The sequence below is a fragment of the Euleptes europaea genome, chromosome 7 (assembly GCF_029931775.1).
Source record: "Euleptes europaea isolate rEulEur1 chromosome 7, rEulEur1.hap1, whole genome shotgun sequence".
Taxonomy (NCBI): domain Eukaryota; kingdom Metazoa; phylum Chordata; class Lepidosauria; order Squamata; family Sphaerodactylidae; genus Euleptes; species Euleptes europaea.
This window is the reverse complement of record NC_079318.1, coordinates 9548362-9571378: the sequence shown is the minus strand read 5'-3', so window position 1 is coordinate 9571378 and position 23017 is coordinate 9548362. Positions and strand designations below refer to the sequence as shown.

At 41.1% G+C, this 23017-nt stretch overlaps 1 protein-coding gene across 4 annotated transcripts in view; it reads right to left on the bottom strand.

Moving 5' to 3' along the window:
• SASH1 (SAM and SH3 domain containing 1) overlaps positions 1 to 23017 on the bottom strand; it is a 183812-nt gene that overhangs the window by 43206 nt on the left and 117589 nt on the right. For all 4 annotated transcript variants that reach the window (XM_056853052.1, XM_056853053.1, XM_056853054.1 and 1 more), the window contains 4 exons: positions 22867 to 22953; positions 20643 to 20755; positions 19422 to 19523; positions 2929 to 3061 (listed from right to left, as the gene is read on the bottom strand). In XM_056853052.1, the coding sequence (XP_056709030.1) occupies positions 2929 to 3061; positions 19422 to 19523; positions 20643 to 20755; positions 22867 to 22953 (435 nt within the window). The remainder of the gene's footprint in view (positions 1 to 2928; positions 3062 to 19421; positions 19524 to 20642; positions 20756 to 22866; positions 22954 to 23017) is intronic.

Genomic DNA, 23017 nt, shown 5'->3' with positions numbered 1-23017 from the left:
TTTCCCAACCCGGAGCTGGCCACCCTAATACCGCATCATCATCTGTTATAACTGAACAGAATTACAACTGACAAGAATTAAGTCAAATGGAACATAGTTTTAAGTCTGTATGTCCCAAATATTGTGACTTAAAGTCAGCTTTGAGCACCCTATCTGTTCAGTTGCTTATTAACTTACTTTTCTTCTCAGTGTGTGTGTGTGTGTGTGTGTGTGTGTGTGTGTGTGTGTGTGTTAAGTGTCGTCAAGTCGCTTCCGACTCATGGCGACCCTATGAATGAAAGTCCTCCAAAATGTCCTATCTTTGACAGCCTTGCTCAGATCTTGCAAATCGAAGGCTGTGGCTTCCTTTATTGAGTCAATCCATCTCTTGTTGGGTCTTCCTCTTTTCCTGCTGCCCTCAACTTTTCCTAGCATGACTATCTTTTCCAGTGACTCTTGTCGTCTCATGACGTGACCAAAATACGATAGCCTCAGTTTAGTCATTTTAGCTTCTAGGGTCAGTGCAGGCTTGATTTGATCTATAACCCACTGATTTGTTTACACTTCTCAGTGTAACAGAATACAATTTCCACTGGTATTCAAGACATTCATTCATTGAACCCATTTTATACTAAAAGTCTTAGAAAGCATGCATTGTGTCTCATCAGTTAGAAAAACTTTGTATGCTGTACTACAAAAGGTTGCAACAGAGACTCAAGTGAAATACCAACATTGGCACAAAGTGTAACAGAAATATCTTTTGAAGACATAACATTGTTCAAGATTAATTGAAGAAACTTTGTGTAATTCTCATTATATAGCTAACAGTGCAATCCTAAAACAAGTTAAACCCTTTAAAGTCCATTGAAATCAATGGGCTTAGAAGGTTTGAGATTGCAGTGTAAGACAACACATAGCCTAATTCTCTATATGATTAATCAGAAGGAAGTTCCACTGAAATCAAAGACACTCCCACTTTTTAAAAAAGGAAAGAATCTATAGGCACATATAAAAATAGTAAGTGGGACTGCCTGCAATGTCCCTATCCTTTAGTGACAACAGCCTGGAAGCCTGATAGGATTCTTCATGCATTTCTACCGTCCTTAAAGACATGTCAGATTTCTGGCACCAACCTGTTGCCCAAACTTTGAATCTTGTGATAGCTCAAGTGTTGAATCCTAACCCTTCTATGGTAATGCAGGGCAGAATTCTGAATATACCATACTCAGACAGGATCTGCCCTTGCTCTTCTGGCTCTATTGACTCATTAGCCCATGCCCTTTTGGAATGCCGCTTTTACGAGGAACTTCGATCGCACTATATTTCCCCCCTTTTAATATACAAATCCAATGCCTCTGTGACTGACATAATGCCTTTTTTACTAAGTGATAGGGACCCCAAGGCTACATTGTCAGTGGCAAGATTTGTTTCAGTCCTTATATCCCTCCAACACTAGATATATGCTGCTCAAGATCAATTGATCAAGGAGCTTCTAAGGGATAAAAGGAAAGGATAGCTCAAGTGTCTTACAAGACTGTGATCAGGCAGGGCCATTCCAGTGCTACAATGATCACATGGAATATTATGTTGACAGAATGATTAATTATTATGTTGACAGAAGGATTAATTATTTCTCCTGTTCTTAAAGTGCCTTCGGTGTCCAGTGGGTATAGTCTATTGGGGGGGGGCGGGGGGGGAGAGAGACGACACACACTGTTGATACAGTTCTGATGCAAATGTTCTCTCTCTCGTTCTCTCTGTATACAAAGAGCTACAAAAATTTTTTCTCTTTTGGGGGGTGGAACGGGTTAACAAAATATAATCTGTAACAGGCCAAAGGGAGTAAAATCTCACTTCCAGTGCATTTTGCTGCGCAAGGTTAAATTACACTGACGCGGAAGCAACAGTGATGTTCTCTCACTTCCACCCAAGTAAACCACATGAATTTCCTGACACACACTATTCCCTAGCACAAGGCTATTTTGCAGAGTTTGAAGGGAGTGGTTCTCTAGTCAGACAGATGTTTCAGCATCCCATGAGAAATCCACTGGCCTCCAACCTATAAATTGAGCCCCCTCCCTTGCATTTTGCCTTATACTCCTCCCCCTACCAGCACAGCATTCAATCACTCTGTGGCTGGATCCTTTCTGAATCTTCATGAAATAAACTCTAGTGATATGAAGCAGCAGTTAACCCTCAACAGTGTATTACAGCAATTTCTTTGGGTTTACCAGAAAGCGTGATGCTGTCTTCTGTGTCTGCCAAATACTATGCCCCCCCAAATCCCTTGAGCTTATACTCTGTACCATAATCACTGAGAGATGGTCTTGAAAATTAAGATCACCTTGGCATAATCAGAGGGAACACGAATCTCTGATTTCAAATCAGTACTTGAAGCTAAAGAGAACTGCAACACTTATCACTGATCAGTTGATAAAACAGGCACCTTGATACAGAACCAAGTGTGCTAATCAATTCAGCAATAAAAATATACACACCAGAGAGATTCCGCCGCTCTTTGTAAAATATAAAAACTCCCTGGTTTGAATTCAAGCAGCCACAAGCAATATTCTGCTCATTGAATGGGGATTCCTGGTCCTCCTTCCCACTTCAGTATCTTGTCCCTCCCCGAAAAGCTACTCATGATGGTGGGAAGACCTTCCAGAACAGATGAAGATACAACGCAGGAGGCATAGCTAGAGGGTCTCTGTGTGTGATCAGCATATCTTCCACACACAGAACAACTCTTAACCCTTTAGCTTTAACATAGAACACTGGATCAAATACGATGGCAACCAGACACAGTTTTCATTATTCTCTATCCAGGATTTCCCCCGCTTGCCCCTTTAACCATTTTCCCATGCACATTTTAACAGAGAAATACAGTACCTACCCCACCCTCTCTTATGTACCTACCCCACCCTCTAGCATGATTCGCTAGGTTCTTACCTTCAGTGCTGGGCTTTTTAATTTCTTCTACTCTTATTAGTTTCTTCCTGACCCTGCGAGTTGAGTTGACCAACTTATGCAGTCTCTTAAACTTCACGGATTCTTCTGATTCATCATCCGATTGCTCTCTTGACTAGCAAAGACACAAAAGGAATTTTTAATAAAGGAATTGTTCCACATCTCAGGCACTTTCTTCAGGCTTACTGTATGCGGTGGTCAACACACACTCTGTAACTTAAGACTGTTATTTTCAAAGTAGGGACAGAGAAAGAAAGAAACAGAAAGACAAATTAGCAACTACTTTAAAAAGAGCAAGACATACCATTTTTACTACCAAATTAGCACAATCAGGCACCAAAATGCACTCCAGCCCTGGTCCTCCTCTCCACACATTGTGTCATAATAACTATTTCCACGTTGTCTCTGAGTACATTTCAGGCAGGACTCTTTTAGCCTTGCTAGTTAAGCTCCTGTGGTTTGGGTCAGGCACTGGTCTTGTCTGGCCTGCAGGAACTTAAGGTTTAAAAAAACTGGTTATAAACAGCTCCTCAACACTGAACTGAAACTCTATCATTGAGTACTTTTTTCCAGACTTCTAAGTAAATCAAAAACAGCAGCAGCAAAAATGAAGGGGGGGAGGAAGGGAAAGGAAAGGAAATGAGAGATCTCATCTTCTCCAGATTGTTTTATGACCTACAAAGAGCCACGGAAACATCTTCTCCTTCCCTGCTTCAGAGCTCGTCATACTGAAGATTCTCAAGACTGGAGCTAATGCAGACACAGCATTCCTCTAGAACTGACCAAAGGAAAACTCTGACCTTTGCAGGCAGTATAGTCCATATTCCCCAACATCCCATTCTGTCTCACATCTGATGCAGTATGCTCAGTTCCAGCTGTTTTCCCTCAAGTATCAAACATTACAGAGACCAAAAAAATCCACCCTCTCTAGCAGCAGCGACACCACAGAGCTGAAACAATCCATTCCTTGTAAAGCAAATCAGTGCTCCTATTTTCAAGCTGGATCCAATGCTCAATATACCATTTCCTCTGTTTCACCCTGTTTAGAATCTGTGTGTGAGTGTGGAAAAGGGGGAGGGGAGGAAGAAAGAGTGGGTCTCTCTTTGCTTTTACAATACAGAACGGCCACTGTACACAATACATTCCAAGGAGCATTCCAGCTGGAAATCTGCAAAGACTGTATCCCTCACTTTGCCTTTATGTATAGCCCTGACGAATTTATCACATTCCCAACATCCAGCTCAGAAATCTCAAAAGAAACTTCCTGTCCGTGAACTTCAGGTCAACTGAGTATCCATATTGGAATGTACCATTATTTTCTGGTCCTGTTTTAAGCCTGACAAAAGAGACCTTACTTAATAATGACTTTCACAAAACACATAAGCCTTGAGCTAATTATATGGGCCAAGACAGGACTGATACTTTGGCCATCCCCAGTCTGGTTTATTTACAAACCTGACCATACTTTTAAAGCAGTCGCTCAAAATTATACATTATAGGTGAAACCCAAAGGTGCTCTTCTGGTGGTGCAATCATCCTTGTATGCTAGCAGAACAGCCTGTTGTTTGTAGGGGTGATTTTTGCCAATTGCCCGATTCCCACTGGAAACCCCCATGCTGTTCATGAGGGCCCCAATTCCCAGGAACAGATGGGAGATGAGGGTGGGCTCAGAGAATGGCAGGAGACAGAAGGCTGACAAGTCCCATTCATATTATTTATGGTACTATGGATTCAACCCCTTATTACTCTGGAGACGTTTCATATACACATAGAACAATTGGATTCTATCAACACCGGTAAAAATACAGTCTCCCTCTATTCTTCCAGTGCATCCAGTGATTTTTGAGGATATACAATAGCAATTCGTCCATGTTTTTAGAAAGAAGACAGCTTATCAAGAGAAGCCCACTAATCTGTTGCAAAGCACATGGCTAACCTATTGCAATATATTTCATCATAGCTAACAGTTCAGCGCCAAAAATCTGAAATCTCCACCATGCATAAATATCTGTCTCTAAAGTAGTTCTATGAAGAGACCTTATTGGATATTCAAAGGAATAAAACATAGATTTGAACCCCTGTAACTGGAACACTTTGAATCTCACCCATGATGGCATTCTCTCTCTCTCTCTCTCTCTCCCCAAAGCCACTAATGGCTAAAGTCTTAATTATTTTGGCTAACTCTGGATGCAGAAATTTTGTAGTGAATGCTTAAGTGTTTCCTTTCTAGTTTCCATGGCAACATTACATCAGATTGCAGACAGCTGGCTCCACAGTTTTAAACCATAACAAATTGACCAAGCCAGTTCAGAAAATTATACTTGTTTTAAAGACACAGCATACCATTCTGGCGAAAGTGAAATACAGTTAGACCAGCGGAGTCCACTTTTTGGCAAATGTCATAAGGCGAGGTCTCTTTCTCAGCTTTTATTGGAACAAGGGCACATCTGACACATTGGCAATGTTCTAATACTGGGGGGAAACTGGGCCAGTTTGGGTCATTCTGTTACACAACTGCAGGAGGGATCTCAGGGGAAGAGGCAAAAAAATCAACAGCATCTGCAGATAACAACAACTACTTTACAGTAAACTGGAACAACCTTTCCTCAGAAAACTAAACCCCAGCTGTTACTGCTGCTTTGGCAGTCTTTAGCTTGTGCTTCCAAAAAACCCAAACAAACCCAAAAATGGGACTGTCAGAATTGCCCGTTCCCAATACATCCTCTCAAAAAGTTGGTACAGTTTTCTCTTCTTGCTCTAACCCCCATCATTCCCTGAACTGCCTCAAAAGCTTATTCCCACTAATGCTCAATAGCAGAGAACAGCATTTACAAACTAAAGGAATTCAGGTTTATGAAAGCAAAAAAGGAAGATCCACTTGGATTTCTTATTCTTATTTTCTTTAGTTGGGTTTTTTGCTTTGTTTTTTCTTGCCTATGTAAGATATACCCATTAGGTACAAGTCAGGTGAATTCACATTTAATATAGCAACTACCTCCCCAATGCTGAGCTTGATTCGGTTCAACGTCCCTAGCCGGCGTAGTGATGCCCTGGGAATGACTCCCGGGACGACGACGCGGCCTTTGCCAGCAGCAGGCTCCGTCAACGTCTGGGCCTGGCGCTGCAGCGTCTGGAGTCTGGCCCTGCATGCCAGCGCCAGGGTCACAAATGCCAGCGTGCGCTGCCCGGACGCCGGCGCTGTGGGCCCTTGTGCCGGTGTAGTCCTTCGCCGGCCTCCAAAGGCCTTTGGTGCAGGCCGCCAGCGCATCTCAGGAATGCGCTGTTAGCCACATTAGGTCAGTCCTTATGTAAAAGCAATTGTCATATAACTGTTCCAGTGAAGAAAAAACTATACACTGTATACTTTGCTCCACTTAGCCATAACCATATGGATAAGGGGAAAAAGGAGGATCCGGGTAACTATCGACCCATCAACTTGACTTCTATACCAGGAAAAGTGTTCGAACAAATCATCAAACAGTCAGTCCTTGAGCATTTAGAAAGGATGGATCTGATCACTAAGAGCCAGCACGGGTTTCTCAAGAATAAGTCATGTCAGACTAATCTTATCTCCTTTTTTGAGAAAGTTACTACCTTGCTGGATCAGGGGAATGCAGTAGACATAGTTTATCTAGATTTCAGTAAGGCTTTTGATAAGGTTCCACATAGTATTCTAGTTGACAAATTGGGAAAATGTGGTTTAGATCCTATTATTGTTAGGTGGATCTGCAACTGGTTGACAGATCGTACCCAAAGAGTGCTAGTTAATGGTTCCTCATCCACTTGAAAAGAAGTAACTAGTGGAGTTCCTCAGGGATCTGTGCTGGGTCCTGTGTTGTTCAACATCTTTATAAATGATCTGGATGAAGGAATAGAGGGGATGCTTATTAAATTTGCAGATGATACTAAATTAGGAGAGGTAGCAAATATGGTAGAAGACAGAGAAAAGATGCAGGATGATCTTGACAGACCAGAACCAACGGGTTGAAATTAAATCAAAAGAGTTTCCGTCTAGACATTAGGAAGAATTTTCTAACAGTCAGAGCGGTTCCTCAGTGGAACAGGCTTCCTCGGGAGGTGGTAAGCTCTCCTTCCCTGGAGGTTTTTAAGAAGAGGTTAGATGGCCATCTGTCAGCAATGCTGATTCTGTGACCTTAGGCAGATGATGAGAGGGAGGGCATCTTGGCCATCTTCTGGTCACTAGGTGTGGGGGAGAGGTAGTTGTGAATTTCCTGCATTGTGCAGGGGGTTGGACTTGATGACCCTGGTGGTCCCTTCCAACTCTGTGATTCTATGATCTTTTGCAAAAGCCCTAATTCGGGGGGGGGGGATTTCAGGGGTAGAATAATACAGAAAAGAATCTATAAAACATGAGAATGGTTAAAAAGAATTAGAACAACCCAGCATGCTGTGACAAAGTCAATACAACCTTCAGGAGTTTTCCCTTCCCTCCTCCTCTCCTCTGAACACTGTGCCACATGCATGATGACTTACCCGTTCTGGCATTTAGTAGGCCTAGCACTCTGTTCTGAATAATCCTCCCTTGAGTGCAGCAAGTTCCCTTCCTCAGCTTTGTAACTCTTTAAGTTTTAGATTTAAAGTTCTTCTCCTTCAGAACTATACTGGGATTCTACCCCTTGCAGAAAAAATGCTTGTTTTCAGGAGTTGCATTACCAGATGTATGACTGGCTCTAATTTCCGCTACTTGGTATGTATGTATGGGGTGGGGGGATCAAAGTATCAATTGGCTGCTGTGCTCACACAATTATCTCCCCCTTCACCCCCAGTTCCTCTCTAACTGCATAACTTGCAAGAAAGGCAAGAGTCATGAGCGCTAAGCAAATCTGTTCCCCACAAGGGAAAAAAGAGAGTGTTGTACATGGGAAACAATTCCTAGTTTCACTGACAGAGGCTAACTGATCTGTTATTGACCCCCAGTTTCTTAATTACTGCCAATGGGATTTCAGTGAAAGAAAAAATGGGGGGGGGGAAGGGCAAGAAAGCCATCAAACACCAATGTCACCACAATGGCAAAGAGAAGAAGCACTAAGAAATACATCTCTTCACCAGATCACATTTTTAGCTCCGTTCATAGCAAGTAATCACTAAATGCATTTTGGAAGAACTGCCACAGCAGACTAAGGTCATTTATGCATAGGAGTTTTACCTGAGGTTCATTGCTGGCTGGACCCAAACTTTCCTGTTAGGAATCTCTGCACCAGCAGTCTCCAAGCTCAAATCAAGTCCTGCCCCTTTAAATGCTGCTTTGTAATTGGTTTACTTCGCAGTGCTCCCTGTGAGAGAATCCCCCCCCAAACCCAATTGCCACATAAAAAGCATTTTGAGAACAAAAAACGGAGCAATCTGAAAGAAGGGGGTGGGGAGAAACCAAGCTTCGGGTTTAAAAAGCCTTTCTTTTGCTCAAAAAGAGCTCCCAGGAAGCTTGAAACATTTGAATCCCCCCTCTTTACACACTTCTTTGTGATTGGCTGTGAGAGAAACTCAGCTTCTCTGTCCAGTGCTTTGCCTTCTGCATGGAGATTTCAGCCAGGCTGAGCTCAGGGGAGAAAGAAGAGTCGGGTTAACAGAGGAATGGGAAGACCTGGACATTGCAAGGGCTGGCAGCGAGGTCATCTCTAGTGGATGTAAAACTCATGCAGAACTCCAAGGAACAACTGAGACAGACAGGGGGCGAATATGTGTCCAAGTACCCATGCAGAAATGACCAATGAGAGCCAAGTACCAGAATGCATTCTGTAGTGAGGAACAAACCAAACACCTCTACCAGTCAGTGACCTTGCCTTGCTGTCCTGTTGCTGCTTTCAATGGGCATACAAACCGAGGTAGGGAGTTCAAATGAAGTACATGACAAGAGAGGTAGAAGATGTGCCACTCTGGGTGTGCATGCATTCATACTAGCAGCAGGTACCTTCAAAAGGCAGCCAAAAATGGTGGCTCTATAGGCACCTGTGACATTTTTTTCCTGTCAAGTCACAGCTGACTTATGGCGACTCCATAGGGCCGTGTTGGCGAACCTATGGCACGTGTGCCAAGTCCGGCACACCGAGCCCTCTCTGTGGGCACACGCGGGGGGCGGCGGGGGCTCTGAAGGGATCGCGGAGCCCTTCAAAGCCGCCCCCCCTTCCCTGGACTCCCCGCGGGCTCCCCCTTGCCGAGCTGGGAGGAAACCTCAGTATTCAGGTTAAATTGCCGTGTTGGCACTTTGGGTTTTGGGTTGCAGTTTGGGCACTTGGTCTCTAAAAGGTTTGCCATCACTGCCATAGGGTTTTCAAGGCTAAAGGCATTCAGAGGTGGTTTGCCATTGCCTGCCTCTGCATAGTGATCCCAGTATTCCTGACCAGGGCCAACCCTACTCAGCTTCTAAGATCTGACAAGACTGGGCTAACTGGAGCAATTCAGGTCACATAGCAGGCGTTAACCCAAGACCCTTCTGTGGTCCCAAGAAATAGGCTGACGACCAGTTTAGGAGAACAAATTTAAGAGTCTACCTACTTCCTATCCCTTTATAAACTCTGTTTACCAAGCTGGAACAATACAAGCAGACAGGAAAATATTCACAAGCAGGTAACTGTTCTTCAACAAGCAGAGCTTGGCGTATAGGCGAGGGCTGCAATCTCTAGGTTGAAAAAAACCTGTGGGGGCAGAGCCTGGGGAGGGGAGGGACCTCAGCAGTTATAACGCCACAGAGCTCACCCTCCAAAGCAGCTTTTGCTCCAGGGGAACTGTGCTCTGTAATCTAGATAATTCACAGTGGGTAGCCGTGTTAGTCTATTTGCAGTAGTCAAAAAGGGCAAGAGTCCAGTAGCACCTTAAAGACTAACAAAAATATTTTCTACCAGAAAATATTTTTGTTAGTCTTTAAGGTGCTACTGGACTCTTGCCCTTTTTGACTACTGTAATCTAGAGTTCAGTTGTAATTCTGGGAGATCTCCAGGCCCCACCTGGAGGTTGGCAACCCTACCACAGGCTGTTTGGCATTTATGCCATCTACCTGATATTATGCTGGTGTTGTTCAGCTTCTGTTCCTTGGACAAACGAAGCTGCCTTATACACCAAGTATAGTATTATATACCAAGCCTGGCAAAGGCTCTCCAGAGACAAGAAAAATCTTTTCCAATGCCTACTACTTGAGAGTCTTTAATTAGAATTGCCAGACATTGTACACAGCACCCCTTGCATTCAAACCATGTGTTCCCTTATGAACACATGGTCTCACCTGGGAATCAGTCAAGTCTCTATGTAACAAATTCAAGGCAAGAGGAAGATGAGGCAGACAAGGCCTTATGATCTTTAGCTTAGATCAGAAACTAGTGATAGTGCACTTCAATGTATCTATAAACCCAGCTGACTATGGTCTATGCCAGGGTTCCTGAAGATGCTGCCCAGTACTTCCCCAATGCATACCGAGCTTTTCAGAAAGAGGGCAGGGCCTTTGTAAGGCACGGCTTGTTAGTGGTGTAGTGGTTAAGAGCAGTGGACTGTAATCTGGAGAACTGGGTTTGATTCCCCGCTCCACCACATGAGCAGAAGACACTAATCTGGAGACTGAGGTCTGATCCCCCACTCCTCCACATGCAGCATGGTGGGTGACCTTAGGCAAGTCACAGTTCTCTCAGGACTTTCTCAGCCCCATCAACCTCACAAGGTATCTGTTTGTGGGGGGGAGGCGATTGTAAGTCGCTTTGAGTCTCCTTAAGGTAGAGAAATGCGGGGTATAAAACCCAACTCTTCTTATTGACTTCTCTCATTCAACTGAAAGGATTTTCCATGGTTTAAACAGCAGCTACAGTCACAGAAAGATCATGATGACTGGTAAGCACCTAGGCTCGTGGTTCCATTTCCCCTTCAGGCTTTCCTTCTGTTTCCCCCCTTCTCTTGCTCCCCTCCCCTCAGGTTTTCCATTATTTCTTTTTATCCCCCTTCTGTGATTCTTTTGCAAAATGAGGAGGGAGGTATTGTGTATTGGATACTCCTTCTAAGACAGCCATTTTAAGTTTGTCTCCACCTCCTGTGGAAGCCATTTCGGGGTGGTGCTCACCATCCCATCTCAAAATTTCAAAGGTCCCTGCAGGTTCAAAAAAGCTGGGGACCATTGGTCTATACCCATATAAGTGCTAGATGAACTGTGGGAAGATTTTGAACTTTCCCCCCTTAAAGCAAAGAAGTTCACTAGCAGTGCCATCTTAAGCAGAGTTACACCCTCTATGTCCATTGAAGTCAATAGGTTTAGAAAGGTGTACCTGTGCTTAGGGTGGCATTGTAAAACATTGACATATAAAACCCTGGTTGGTTTGCAAGCTGTACATAACAGACATTTATTTGTAAATGCCAGTTAATCTACTGCTCTCCTCCTTCCCCACATCCAAGAAAATGATATTCAGATTTCCCATGCATTGCTAGTATTCTGGCAAACCTCACTACCTATGTAACCTGCTCTCTGTTGGTCAACTGGAATAAATGGGAGGGGAGGAGGAAGAAGCCTGTGACTAGCCAGCTTCCTCCTCCTCTCTTCTGGGCTAAGGACTGTTTGTCACTCTCCACTCATCCTTTTCTGCCTAGCCATTAATTATGTATTAATGGATTTATTGTATTTGTCATATTGATACTTGTTGGTAGCAGCCCTGAGCTCAGCCTCGGCAGGGAATGAGGGTGGGTTGTTGTTGTTCTTCTGTAAAGAAAAGCAACCTTGCTCTTCTTCTGATCACCAAACTTTGGTTCAGGCTGCGGCCTTCTATGTCTTCAATGTCTTGATATCAGACTAGGAGCTGATGACCAGCTCTCTCTCACAAACCATTCCTGTGGGAAACCATTTCCATTTCCCATGGGAAGCCACTTCACTTTGGGGGGAAAGGTGTGGAGACCGGAGGCATTGCCACCTCCACTTCAAAGCACCTCCATTTCAAAGCCTTCCTATTGTAAATCAGCTATCTGTTCTCTTGGTGACAATCCTGTTAGAAGCCTGACATCTCAAAAGCTTGAAGGAGCCCAGATGTTTTGTATTGCTGCAGAGATGCAAATACATCTGTAACTTCAAAAGGCCTAGAGGTGTCATGCCAAATATCTTAGAAGTTTATTGCGTCCCCAACATCTCATTGGGCGGAATGGCCATCACCCAATGAGATGGGAGAGATAAATATGAACTCTGTTCTAATCAAAATCATGAAGCTTGGGAGGGAGACATGCTGGTCATGTCTCCAAGCGATCATCATCTTTTGGCAACCAGGAAGGACTGACGCTCTGCGTGTTAGGACCAAAACCTGGTTCTTGGTAACTATAAATCAACTAAAACCTTGCATTTGTTACTCTCTTGGAAACTTTGCCTATTTTGCCTGAAACTTAAAGAACTACTGTGAAGTTAGAGATTGCTAAGATTTCTTGTTTTTTATGCTATCTGCCTCACAAACAATTTCCTTTCTGTAACGAGCACATTTTATTAAATAAACTTATAGACTTTATTTTGAAGTCTGAGAAACCTTTTTTTGGGTCTCAGGGCTAAATCCAAGTGCCTGAGTGTGTGTGTGTGTGAGAAACCACCTACCCTAGTGTTTTGTGGCAATAAGCCTCCCCTGGCAGAAGCTGTACTCTGCAGGGACGGTTTTTGCTTGTTTTGACTTTTGGGAAACTGGCTGGGGAAGAGTAGCTCTCAGCTCATCCCTGGGAAAGCCAGCCTTTTGGAATTGAGAGCTGGTGGCGATATACCTGTACTGCGCTCAAAGGGGGAATCCTGGGGCTCAGTAAGGGATTTGGGTTTCCTTAGGGAAACATTTAGTGACTTTGAACTAAAGAGGAACCGGCCTGCCGGAGAGCAGACCGAGTCTCCTCGACACGGTGGTAGAATCTACCTACATTGTGCTTTAGGGGGAATCCTGAAGCCCAGTGGGAAGTTTGGGTTTCCTTAGGGAAACATTTGGCAACTTTTGACCCAAGGAGGAACCGGTTTGCTGGAGGGCAGGCCGGACCTCCTTGACATCTTCTTCTTATAATTATTATTATTAATAATAATATCAGATGCCTAATAATAATATTTAATAATAATAATAGTAGTAGTAGTAGTAATCGTAATAATAATAATTTTACAGAGTTTCAGCGAGGCAGCTATTATTACTGAAAAAAATACATTTTACAGAGTTTCAGCGAGGCAGCTATTATTACTGGGAAAAAAATACATCTTTTACAGCTTTGCCCTCATTCTTTCTTGCCTTTTTACCACCTTTAAAATTTTCCCAGAGGCACAATCCTGCTTCATGAGTTTTTACTAGCATGGGGTGTAGTGGTATATGAAGGAAGGAAGGGAGGGACTATTTTGAAAGCACAATGCAGCAGCAAGTTTTTCTGTTAATCTATGCTCTCTTCTCTGTATGCAGGAGGCTGCGAGGGGATGGAATTTCTGCATGACATCACAACAAGCAACACTTCATACAAACCACAGTTAATAAATCAGATACAAATAATATTTAGTTCTCAGTTTAACTCCCACCAACAAGTCAGTTTGTTGCGCATCCTGCATTCAGACATCTTAGTACATTGGAATTTAATCAAACCATAGTTTGGTATATTTTGACATGTAGTTTGAAAAATCCTAAGGTTATATAGGGTAATAAGTAATCAAAAGCTCTCTCTGGACTAGTGGACCCATTCAATGGAAAACATTTTCTAATGTTATTTATTACCTCCAGTCTGGTGTTGTGGTTAGAGCTTTGGATTCGGATTTGGGAGACCCATATCCAAACCCTCACTCTACCATATCTACCATGAAACTTGGTGGCTGACCTTAGCTAGTCAGTTTCTTTCTGCTCCGACTATCTCACAGGGTTGTTGTGAGGAGAAAGTGTGAAGGAAAGCCATGAAACCTTGAAGAAAGGTCAGGATAAAAATCTTTAGCTAGATAGACTAGAAACAATTTTTCACAAAGGCCAACTGAAATACAATTATTATTACTATTATTATTTTAAAAATTTCTAACCCGCCCTACCTGGCCGAAGGCAGACTCAGAGAAGATAACAACAATAAAATTCCAGTCACATATGCATCTATTAAAACAATGGTGTTCAATTGTAAAAACTTTGTCCTGGTGTCCAAAAGAAACTGGAGACCTTCACTTGAAATACAGTTTTCTGGGCCCAGACAGATAAAATAAGTTTTAATAGAGTTCAGATCACAACAGGATGTGAAGGAGGGGACGTGATAATTGGGGGCATGTTTTACTATTCACAGAAAACTACATCCACCACATTTAAACATGTTTTACAAGGTAAACAAATCTGTTAAACACTTAGCAAAAGAGTAAATACAAACTGGACAAGACTTTTGGATGCGGTATTAATTATGGAGAAAACATAAAAATGCTCCAGTGTTGAGCATTAAGTGAGAAGCATATTATAGATTAACAAGTGATCAAGTGCCTATTGAAATTAGTATAGAACGTTCCTGCCATATATACAAGACGGAAAAAAGTAATTTCATTTTCTTCCCATGAGGTCTGCCTCAATACTGAAATAATTGTTGTGGTGTGTTTTAAAGGTTAACTGTTCATAGACTTTTCTGTTATTACAAAAGAATTGCATGAGATTTAATGGGAAGAAGTGATGCATCCCACTACAAGAAAACACATTGTATCTCACTTTTTAGTACGTAAAATGTATACATATACTATTATTATATAAATGTATCATTTCCTGTGTTATGAAAATATATTCAAAATTATATTTAAAAATAAACAAAGACATATATTCACATATGTATGTATGGATTGCCCTGACCTGGATGGCCCAGGCTAGCTCAATTCCATCAGATCTCTGATCTTTGAGAAAGAAGAGCTGAAGGTAAGGAAATGGAGGAAGCAACAGGAATAAGAAGAGTTGGTTTTTATACCCCACTTTTTCTCTACCTTTAAGGAGTCTCAAAGTGGCTTACAATCGCCTTCCCTCCCCATCCCCATAACACCTTGTGAGGAAGGTGTGGCTGAGAGAGTTCTGAGACTGTGACTAGCCCAAGTTCACCCAACAGGCTTCATGTGTAGAAGTGGGGGAATCAAACTTGGTTCTCCAGATTAGAGTCTGCCGCTCTTAACCACTACACCACCCTGGAAGGGGAGAAAGAAATAGAGCAAAGGGTAATATGGAGGTGGGAAGAGGGAACAGAGGCAGATAGAGCAGACAGAGAATGGGGAAGATGGAACAAACAACATCAGGTAATCAGCACATGGAGAAACAGAGCCAGTGCGGGGGGGGGGAGTGATTATTCCTCCTCTGAAAATCCTTGTGGGTTTCCATTTGTGTTGTTCTGATAGAATGGATATTTTAATAAAAAATTCATATTGTTTTAAATGGAGGCTTTTATTGAAAAGTTGAACATAAATGGTATAATAATAGAAAACAGTTTTGTGCACACACACACACACCCTGCCATGAATTCCCTAATGAAAGATTGAGAATTAATTACTTTTATACATACAAACTGTACTTCATTTCCCAAAAATATCACACTGTGAGTGCTACATAAATAGGAAAACACTTATTTAGATGGCTTTCACCCCACTCTTACTTTATTAATCTCAAGAGTTGTTCACAGTGAGAATAGCATATTCCACGAAAGAAACTTGTTAAGTATCATATTGCCACTGAATATAAAATAAGGAATTAGGCAGCTGTCACACTTCGGGAACAAAGAAGGAAGTATAAGGCAATGTGTTAAGACAGAATGAAGGACACATTAATGAAGCCTCACTATTCTGTCCAATAGCCTCTTATCTGGCGAACAATTAGGGCTGGCATTGCACAAATGTAATTTGAACATCTAGTAGTTTCCAATTCGGTTGGCAAGCATCTCTTCTTCCATCGCCACCTGACAGACTTTTGGCATGGTATCAAACATGCCCTTTGCACAGGTAGGTGCAATTCCTGGTGGATAACAATTGAAGCACACCTGGGTTTGAATTTCAGACCATAACCTAGCATGAAGGTGAGGAAACACTTTGAACTGTATTGCCAAAGGTAAAAGCTAGACAGTGAGCTGCATATCCCACCACCCCAAAGTTGCAGGCTTCCACATAGGTATACAGAGGTGCTCAGTAACATTTATGCAGATATATGACGACGCATACAAACTCTCAAGCACATGGACATGTAGGTACATACAACCTTTTAATCACACATATACAAGCCCAGGCACAATATTTTCTGTCAAACAGCAATGGAATGGAACAGATTATAAGCTTCTGTTTCCATATTCCTATAAACAAAAGAAGCATGTATAATGTCTCCTTAAAGTGGGGAAGAAGAATGGACACACTAATCCTGTTAATTTTCTAAAGGAGAGAGAATGAATCAATACTATATAAAAAAAACCCTGGTGGTAAGGGGGATAAGAATGGACATTATTACTTTTTTCTTTCTTTTGTAGTGATTTAGGAGTACTTGAAAATCAATAGATAATACCTCTAATACATGGTTCATAGTAATGTACAACCCCATTGAACCACAGTGGCTCATAATATCCTAGGCCATGTAACAAAACTTAACTAGAGATGGATTTAGTAGTATTTGGTTGGTCCAAATATTAAAAATAACAAAAACAACAATGGGAATCTAGAATCCCACCAAATAATTATTGATGCACATTATCCTGAAAGTGCTTGGCAAGTCCCTTCCAAAGCACCCCACTTCCAATCTTGCGTTTGCTCCCTGCAGAGAGGACAGGCTCAGTGCTTTAACATAAGTGAGCACTGCTGATGTTGAGAATACTTTCAAACATGAACCCTCTTGATGTCTCACCTCACGGAAGTCTAAAAATCTCTCTTTCTCTGGGGGAATCTGTTTTTCAGTTAGAACTCTTAGGGGGGGATAGAAGCTGTCAGAGCAACTGCGCTTTACTGGGAAGAATTTTTTTTTCCAAGTTATTACCAAAACCATACAAGGTGGCACTGAAGGGTTCTAAATATGGCATATGAGGTAGGAGGCAAACATTGAGAAATATATGGCAAGGACTTCATTCTCCAGTGACAACGGTTTTCAGCAGAGAAATCCTCTGAAGAGGGTTAACAAGAACAGCCCCTCATCCTAACTACCCAAAAGAATTCAGATGTACTACAAAAGTGTATGTGTGTCAGGCATGGGGAGAGAAGCAAACATCCAAGGCTGGTACAGGAAAATCAGCTTCATCTCAGAAGGGATGGACATGACCAGAATTGTAAAGACATTAATAATAATGCATACTTACTAAAGTATGAAATGGACATACAACAATGAGAAGATTAAATGTTAATGGGCATACATCTGGCATAAACCCAACACAGCTGCTGATTTAGCATACTTAAAAAAGAATAAATGGGATTCTCTAAACCAAGCCTAGAATTAACAGCACTGTGACAACAGAGGGCAGCCTTTCTACAGACACAGAGGACATCACACCTTGTCCTTTGCTAATTGTTTTTGTACTTCAGCTCAGTGAAGGATCGAACGTCTCAATTTGCCAATAGAAAAAAGTGTAAATGACAGGAGGTTCAGGGGAAGGAGCAAGATCAATATAAATTAAATCCTTTCAGCATGACACATGTCAACTGGCAGCAGTCTTTTTAAAAAATGGGATGCTCAGCTATATGTATGCAAATCTGTTTTTTTCTTCTTAAAAAAAGAATGCGTGCAAACACACAATATTCACTGTATACTTTAAATTCTGCTCAGTGGATGGCAACTTTTCTCTTTTGTCTGCATGTTATTAATGTACACAGAGCCATGAGAAACTAGTTGTCCCTCACCTCTACCAGTAAATGTTACCAGCTATCTTTTAAAAATCATATTCTAACAAAAAGCATTATTTAAAACAGTTGGGATGAATGCAATTTGTGACATTTCAAATAAGAAACATGCATCAAGCATGACATGATTTGAGATAATAGTATCAATTTAGACAGTTGCAGAATGTAACCTATGTGCACCACCCCCAGAGGTTCAGACAGAACACCGATCCATTATTTGGTGAACTTTTGTGTGCGCAACAGGATGAATACAGTTTGCTGAACCAGAAAACTGGCCCCAATTTAAACCAAACTTATAAACTATTATTTGATCCTGGTTGGCAATCTTGGTTTGGAAGGTGACTGCAAATGTTTACCATGGTTTGCACTAAAGTAGGCCATTACTTGACACCAAACATGGGTGGGGGTGGTGAGGGAGCATTTGACTACAGAGTTTGTTCACAGAGAAACAAACCATGGTTTGGTGTTATATCTGAACCATGGTTTATTGTTTTCAACAGCTGTACCAACTTCCAAATTCTCTTCTCCTAGCTACTCACCCAAACTTGCAAGCCTTTCCTAAGTAAAGAAAAGGTTTTTTAAAAAACTTTCCTGGTTTCGAAGCCAGGAATAGGAAGCTTCTTTAGGTATAACAATAAGTGCTCAGATACCTATCTCAAGTCCTTAAGACACCGCATGCTATAAGACTAACAAACAAAAATGGCAACTAGTCACAGGACAGCAATTAACATATTCAAGTCATAAAAACTATTACTGTGATTGGAAGAGGTAAATATTTGGTAATGAACACTGGAAAAAGCTACTATGAGCAGAGTTAGATTCAGGCAGTGTTCATATGCTCCATAGCAGCCACAGAAGTGGCAGGCTGAATTGGACCAATGATACACCTTGTCCTGTATCCTGTTTCCAGAAAGCAAACTAGCAGGGCTTGGCTTGCTTCCCCCTCCCCCAGCCCCACTCTGCCTTTACTTAGCCATCAGTATTCAGCGGCATACTTAGCTATCATGGCTAATAACTGTTGATAGACCTAAACTTCATGAATTTGTCTAAATCTGTTTTAAGGTATTGCAGATATTGACAAATGTGGTTCCCACTGCGTGCATGATCCAGTTTCCAGTTTCACCTCACAAATGCTCAAAAGCTGACATGTGGTTGTGTCTACAATACTAACCTCTGTGCATGAGAGCAGAAATACCCAGTGGATTTACAGAAGACTGGAAACCAAAATGCACTAATTGTTTGCACTCATGGCAATCACATCCTAAAGGACTGATTATGGTAATAAAATTTGTCACTATAAAATACCTACCAGTTATCTAGGAGCACCTGCACCAAAAGCAGCAATCATTCCTTCTGGGTGAAAAACAGTTGCTTTGGAAGGAAGGATATAATCCATTTAGGAGAAGAGGGATTTAAGAAAGCAGCGTGTACTGAGCTGTGGACAAAAAGAACACTAATACTGTATCTGACGGCTACTGATGCCCAAATGAGGAGAGTTCAAATTTTTACCAAATAAACATCATATGTGGAGTTGGGTGGAAAAGGCTTTCCCACTTCAAATTAGGAAAAACGACCCTGTTCACTGGGTTAACCTTCTTCAGCACTTCAAATATATCTGGTTTAGCCTTTGAAAGCCATATGCATGTGCTCTTACACGTCCGCATCATTATCTGGTAGAATTGCAGGGCAGATTACTTACATTACAATTGGAAGAACCATCAAAAGCTGGGTAAGGACCATCAGGCCAGTCAGAAGAGTCCGTGCTGCCTGACTGCCGATGTTGTGCTTCATATTCCTTAAGCTGAAATTAAAGTAACAGATATTAACCAATACATTTTATATCATCCAAATTTTGTTTCAAAATCTGCATCTTTTACCACAGAAAATTATTGTAAAAATAAAGTGATCTACCAGAACTATAGATTTCACTCTGTTTATATTCTGCACCCTTATTGTGACAGTACTTTCTTCCCACTTCCCAGAAAGTTTGAAAGGAGAACAGACATAGATATGAAAAGGGGGAGGGGAGAGAGAAACAATTCAAGGAACAATCCTAAGAGGGTCTACACAAAATTATGTCCTGCTTTATTCAATGGATCTTACTCCAAGGACAGTATACTTAGGGCTGCAGCCTCAGTTTCCTACATCTAGAAAGAAACGAATGTTTATATTTCCCAAGGAGTGCTTATGTGCAAATGTGCAAATGAAGGGGGGGAAATCAACCCTCTTGAAGTTAATGGAGAGAAAGGTAAGTGTGAATTGAAATTTTAGCTTCAAGGCATTACTGCAGGGTTGACAGAAATTTTATCAGCAGGGTTGCTGAGTGTTTATGCTTAATTAAGCTACGATGCAGCCCTGACCTGGATGGCCCAGGCTAGCCTGATCACGTCAGATCTCAGAAGCTAAGCAGGGTCAGCCCTGGTTAGTATTTGGATGGGAGAACACCAAGGAATACCAGGGTTGCTGTGCTGAGGAAGGCACTGGCAAACCACCTCTGTTAGTCTCGTGCCATGAAAATCCCAAAAGTGGTCGCCATAAGTTGGCTGCGACTTGAAGGCACTTTACACACACATACTCACAAGCTACGATGCAATTTACATATATATCCATATCCATCTATCTGATATACACATGTGTGCATGTACATGGGTACCATTCAGTTGATCAGTAAAAGAACACTGGAACAGTGAAACTTGACAATGACTAATCACAACCCTGCCTCACTTCAGAGCTATGTGCTTGGGCACATTCTAGTTTCCCTCTCAAAACAAGTTCAGGAAGTTATATCTTTTCTAACCTTATTTCTTCTTAGACCCCAAAGGCAAGAAATGATCAACCAGAATCCCCCATGTTGTTTTGCTCACAGTAATTATGGCAATTCATTCACATAATGGTAAAGAGATAAAATATTTCCACACACCCTTGCAAGTGCTTCCTCAATAGTGATCATCTTCTCCTTCACCATCATCATTAGCTGGATCCGCTCCTCATCACTCATTGTGATCTCACTGGCCACGTAACCAACATCTTCTCCTGAAGGGAGATCAAAAAAATGGAAGAATGCATATTTTCACAAAGGAAAAGTAAGATCAAGCGTACCGGTGAATCATGATCCCCTGTGTTCTGATCTTGGTTTCCAAGTTAGTCAAGTTATCTAGGTTAACATTAATTTATATTTTGAGGGATATGCCAATATTTTTATTTGAAGACAGGAACAATGATAAACCCATTTGTCTCCAGTGACCTATTTTGGATTCTCAGATCAATATAGCTTAGAAAGAAGTCATGGCCTAGAATATATTTATTATGCCTCAAAATCATTATAGGAAATGACAGAACAGCAAAAGAAATGTTTATCTAAACCCTGGTGTACTGGTAGTTTTTTCCATCATGTTTAGTACAGATGTGCTGTATTTACAGTCTCTCATATCTTAGAAAGTATCTATATTTGATAGGATAATATAGCAAACAGCAATGGCATAAAATGGCACTTTATCTAAACCCTGAACTTAGGATAAAAGAACTGCTTCATTTTAATATAGCAAATTGTTGCTCAGCTTGCACTCAAAGAAAAGCAGCAAGCTACTGCTATAGGCTTGATAATGGTTTTAATAAATTTAAATTAAATATCAGCAAATATTCATATACCTACTATATTTTTACATGTACAGCATGCATTTTTTTAAATTTATTGGAAAAAGTTCAATATGCCAGTGATAAAGCACACATGACCTTGATAATTATTGGGGATGTGAGTATACAACGTGCCCAGTATAAGAAATGCTTGTTGTTCAGGAATTTTCTTCCAAAGTATACATATTATTCAGCCCAACTGGAAATCAGTAAACTTTATTCAACTTGAATCAGTAAACTTTATTCAAGTTATCACCATATTATTTACATAAGAGAACGGACCTCTACCATTCACTTTTGAAATTGTTACTTGTGTTGAATAGTGAGAATAAGTAGTATATTAAGTAAATAACCCATGTGCAGACCATCCAACCCTATTAATTTAAATAATACTGAAAATCCACATAGATAATTTAACCAAACGTAAGATTTTCAGTTAATTGGTCAGTTCGGCCCCCAGATAACTCAATAACAGAAAGCAGAGTATGTCACAGAATAGTTGGGAAATCTCCGATATACTGAATGAAGTTGTGAGAAGATTCTTATTTTTCTTGACATTCTGAACTATACATAAACACTAAATTAAACATTTATGTAATATAATACCATCCCAATAGAGTTAGAAAATGCATAAATTAACATTATCCAAGCAGTGTTAGAGATATTTCAAATCATCCAAATAAGTTTTAATGAAGTATGAAGACACCTGAAATGTAAGACAGCCACTATTCAGATGAAGTCATAAAAGTAAATATCAGCACTGATGTCCCTTGATGTTGGCAAGTACTACTGTGTTCTCTATGTGTGTATTACACATACACATAAGCAGAGGGAAGGAGAGAAAGTTTATATATACATAGCTGTTTGGAGAACTCAGAATTCATGCTGCAGGCACCGTGCCACAATCTGGTTTTTCAACTCATTGCCTAAATCATCAGGCAAAAACTGGCATCTTAGAGATATCAAGTCCTTACAGCTCAGAGTCAAGCGGTAAATGATTGTATCCGTACCATAATTTGATGTATATTTGTTTTCAAAATTCTGTCGCTAACCCTGTACTCTTAAATGGATCATGACTGTAATCAAGTCCACCAGGGTTCCTTTTACTATGACTGCACATAGGATCTCAGTCTACGACCTTAATTCTAATCATACTTAAGTTACATTTGAACTCTGAGAAATAAACAACGAACAGCCAGAGCTGAATTTTTTTATATACCAAAACAACTCAGCTCTGTGAATTGTGAAACCACTCTGACCACTACCTTCAACCCCGGCTGAACCTGAGGTTAGTATAAAATAGTTCTGAATAGTTCCTCAGCTCCAGAAAAGATTTAGAAAGCCACAGCACCTGCACCAACTTTTTAACACTGCAGAAATAATACTGAACAAAAAAGTACCATCAGGGAATTGAGGCCACCCATGTAAAGTTATTGCAGTTTAGTAGCAAACATCCAGGAAGCTACTTAAAGAATTAGAGGATGAGCAGACCAACATTTAAAAAGGTGTACCTTTTGAAGACTGCCTCATTAGCCCCTTCTGATTCTTTCGGAAATTTTGCCAGAAATACCTGTTTTTCTTTTTCCAATCTGCTTTACCTATAGAAAAACACAGGGGAAAAAACCATAAGCATTTTTACTTGTTTAAAAGATGGAGAATCAA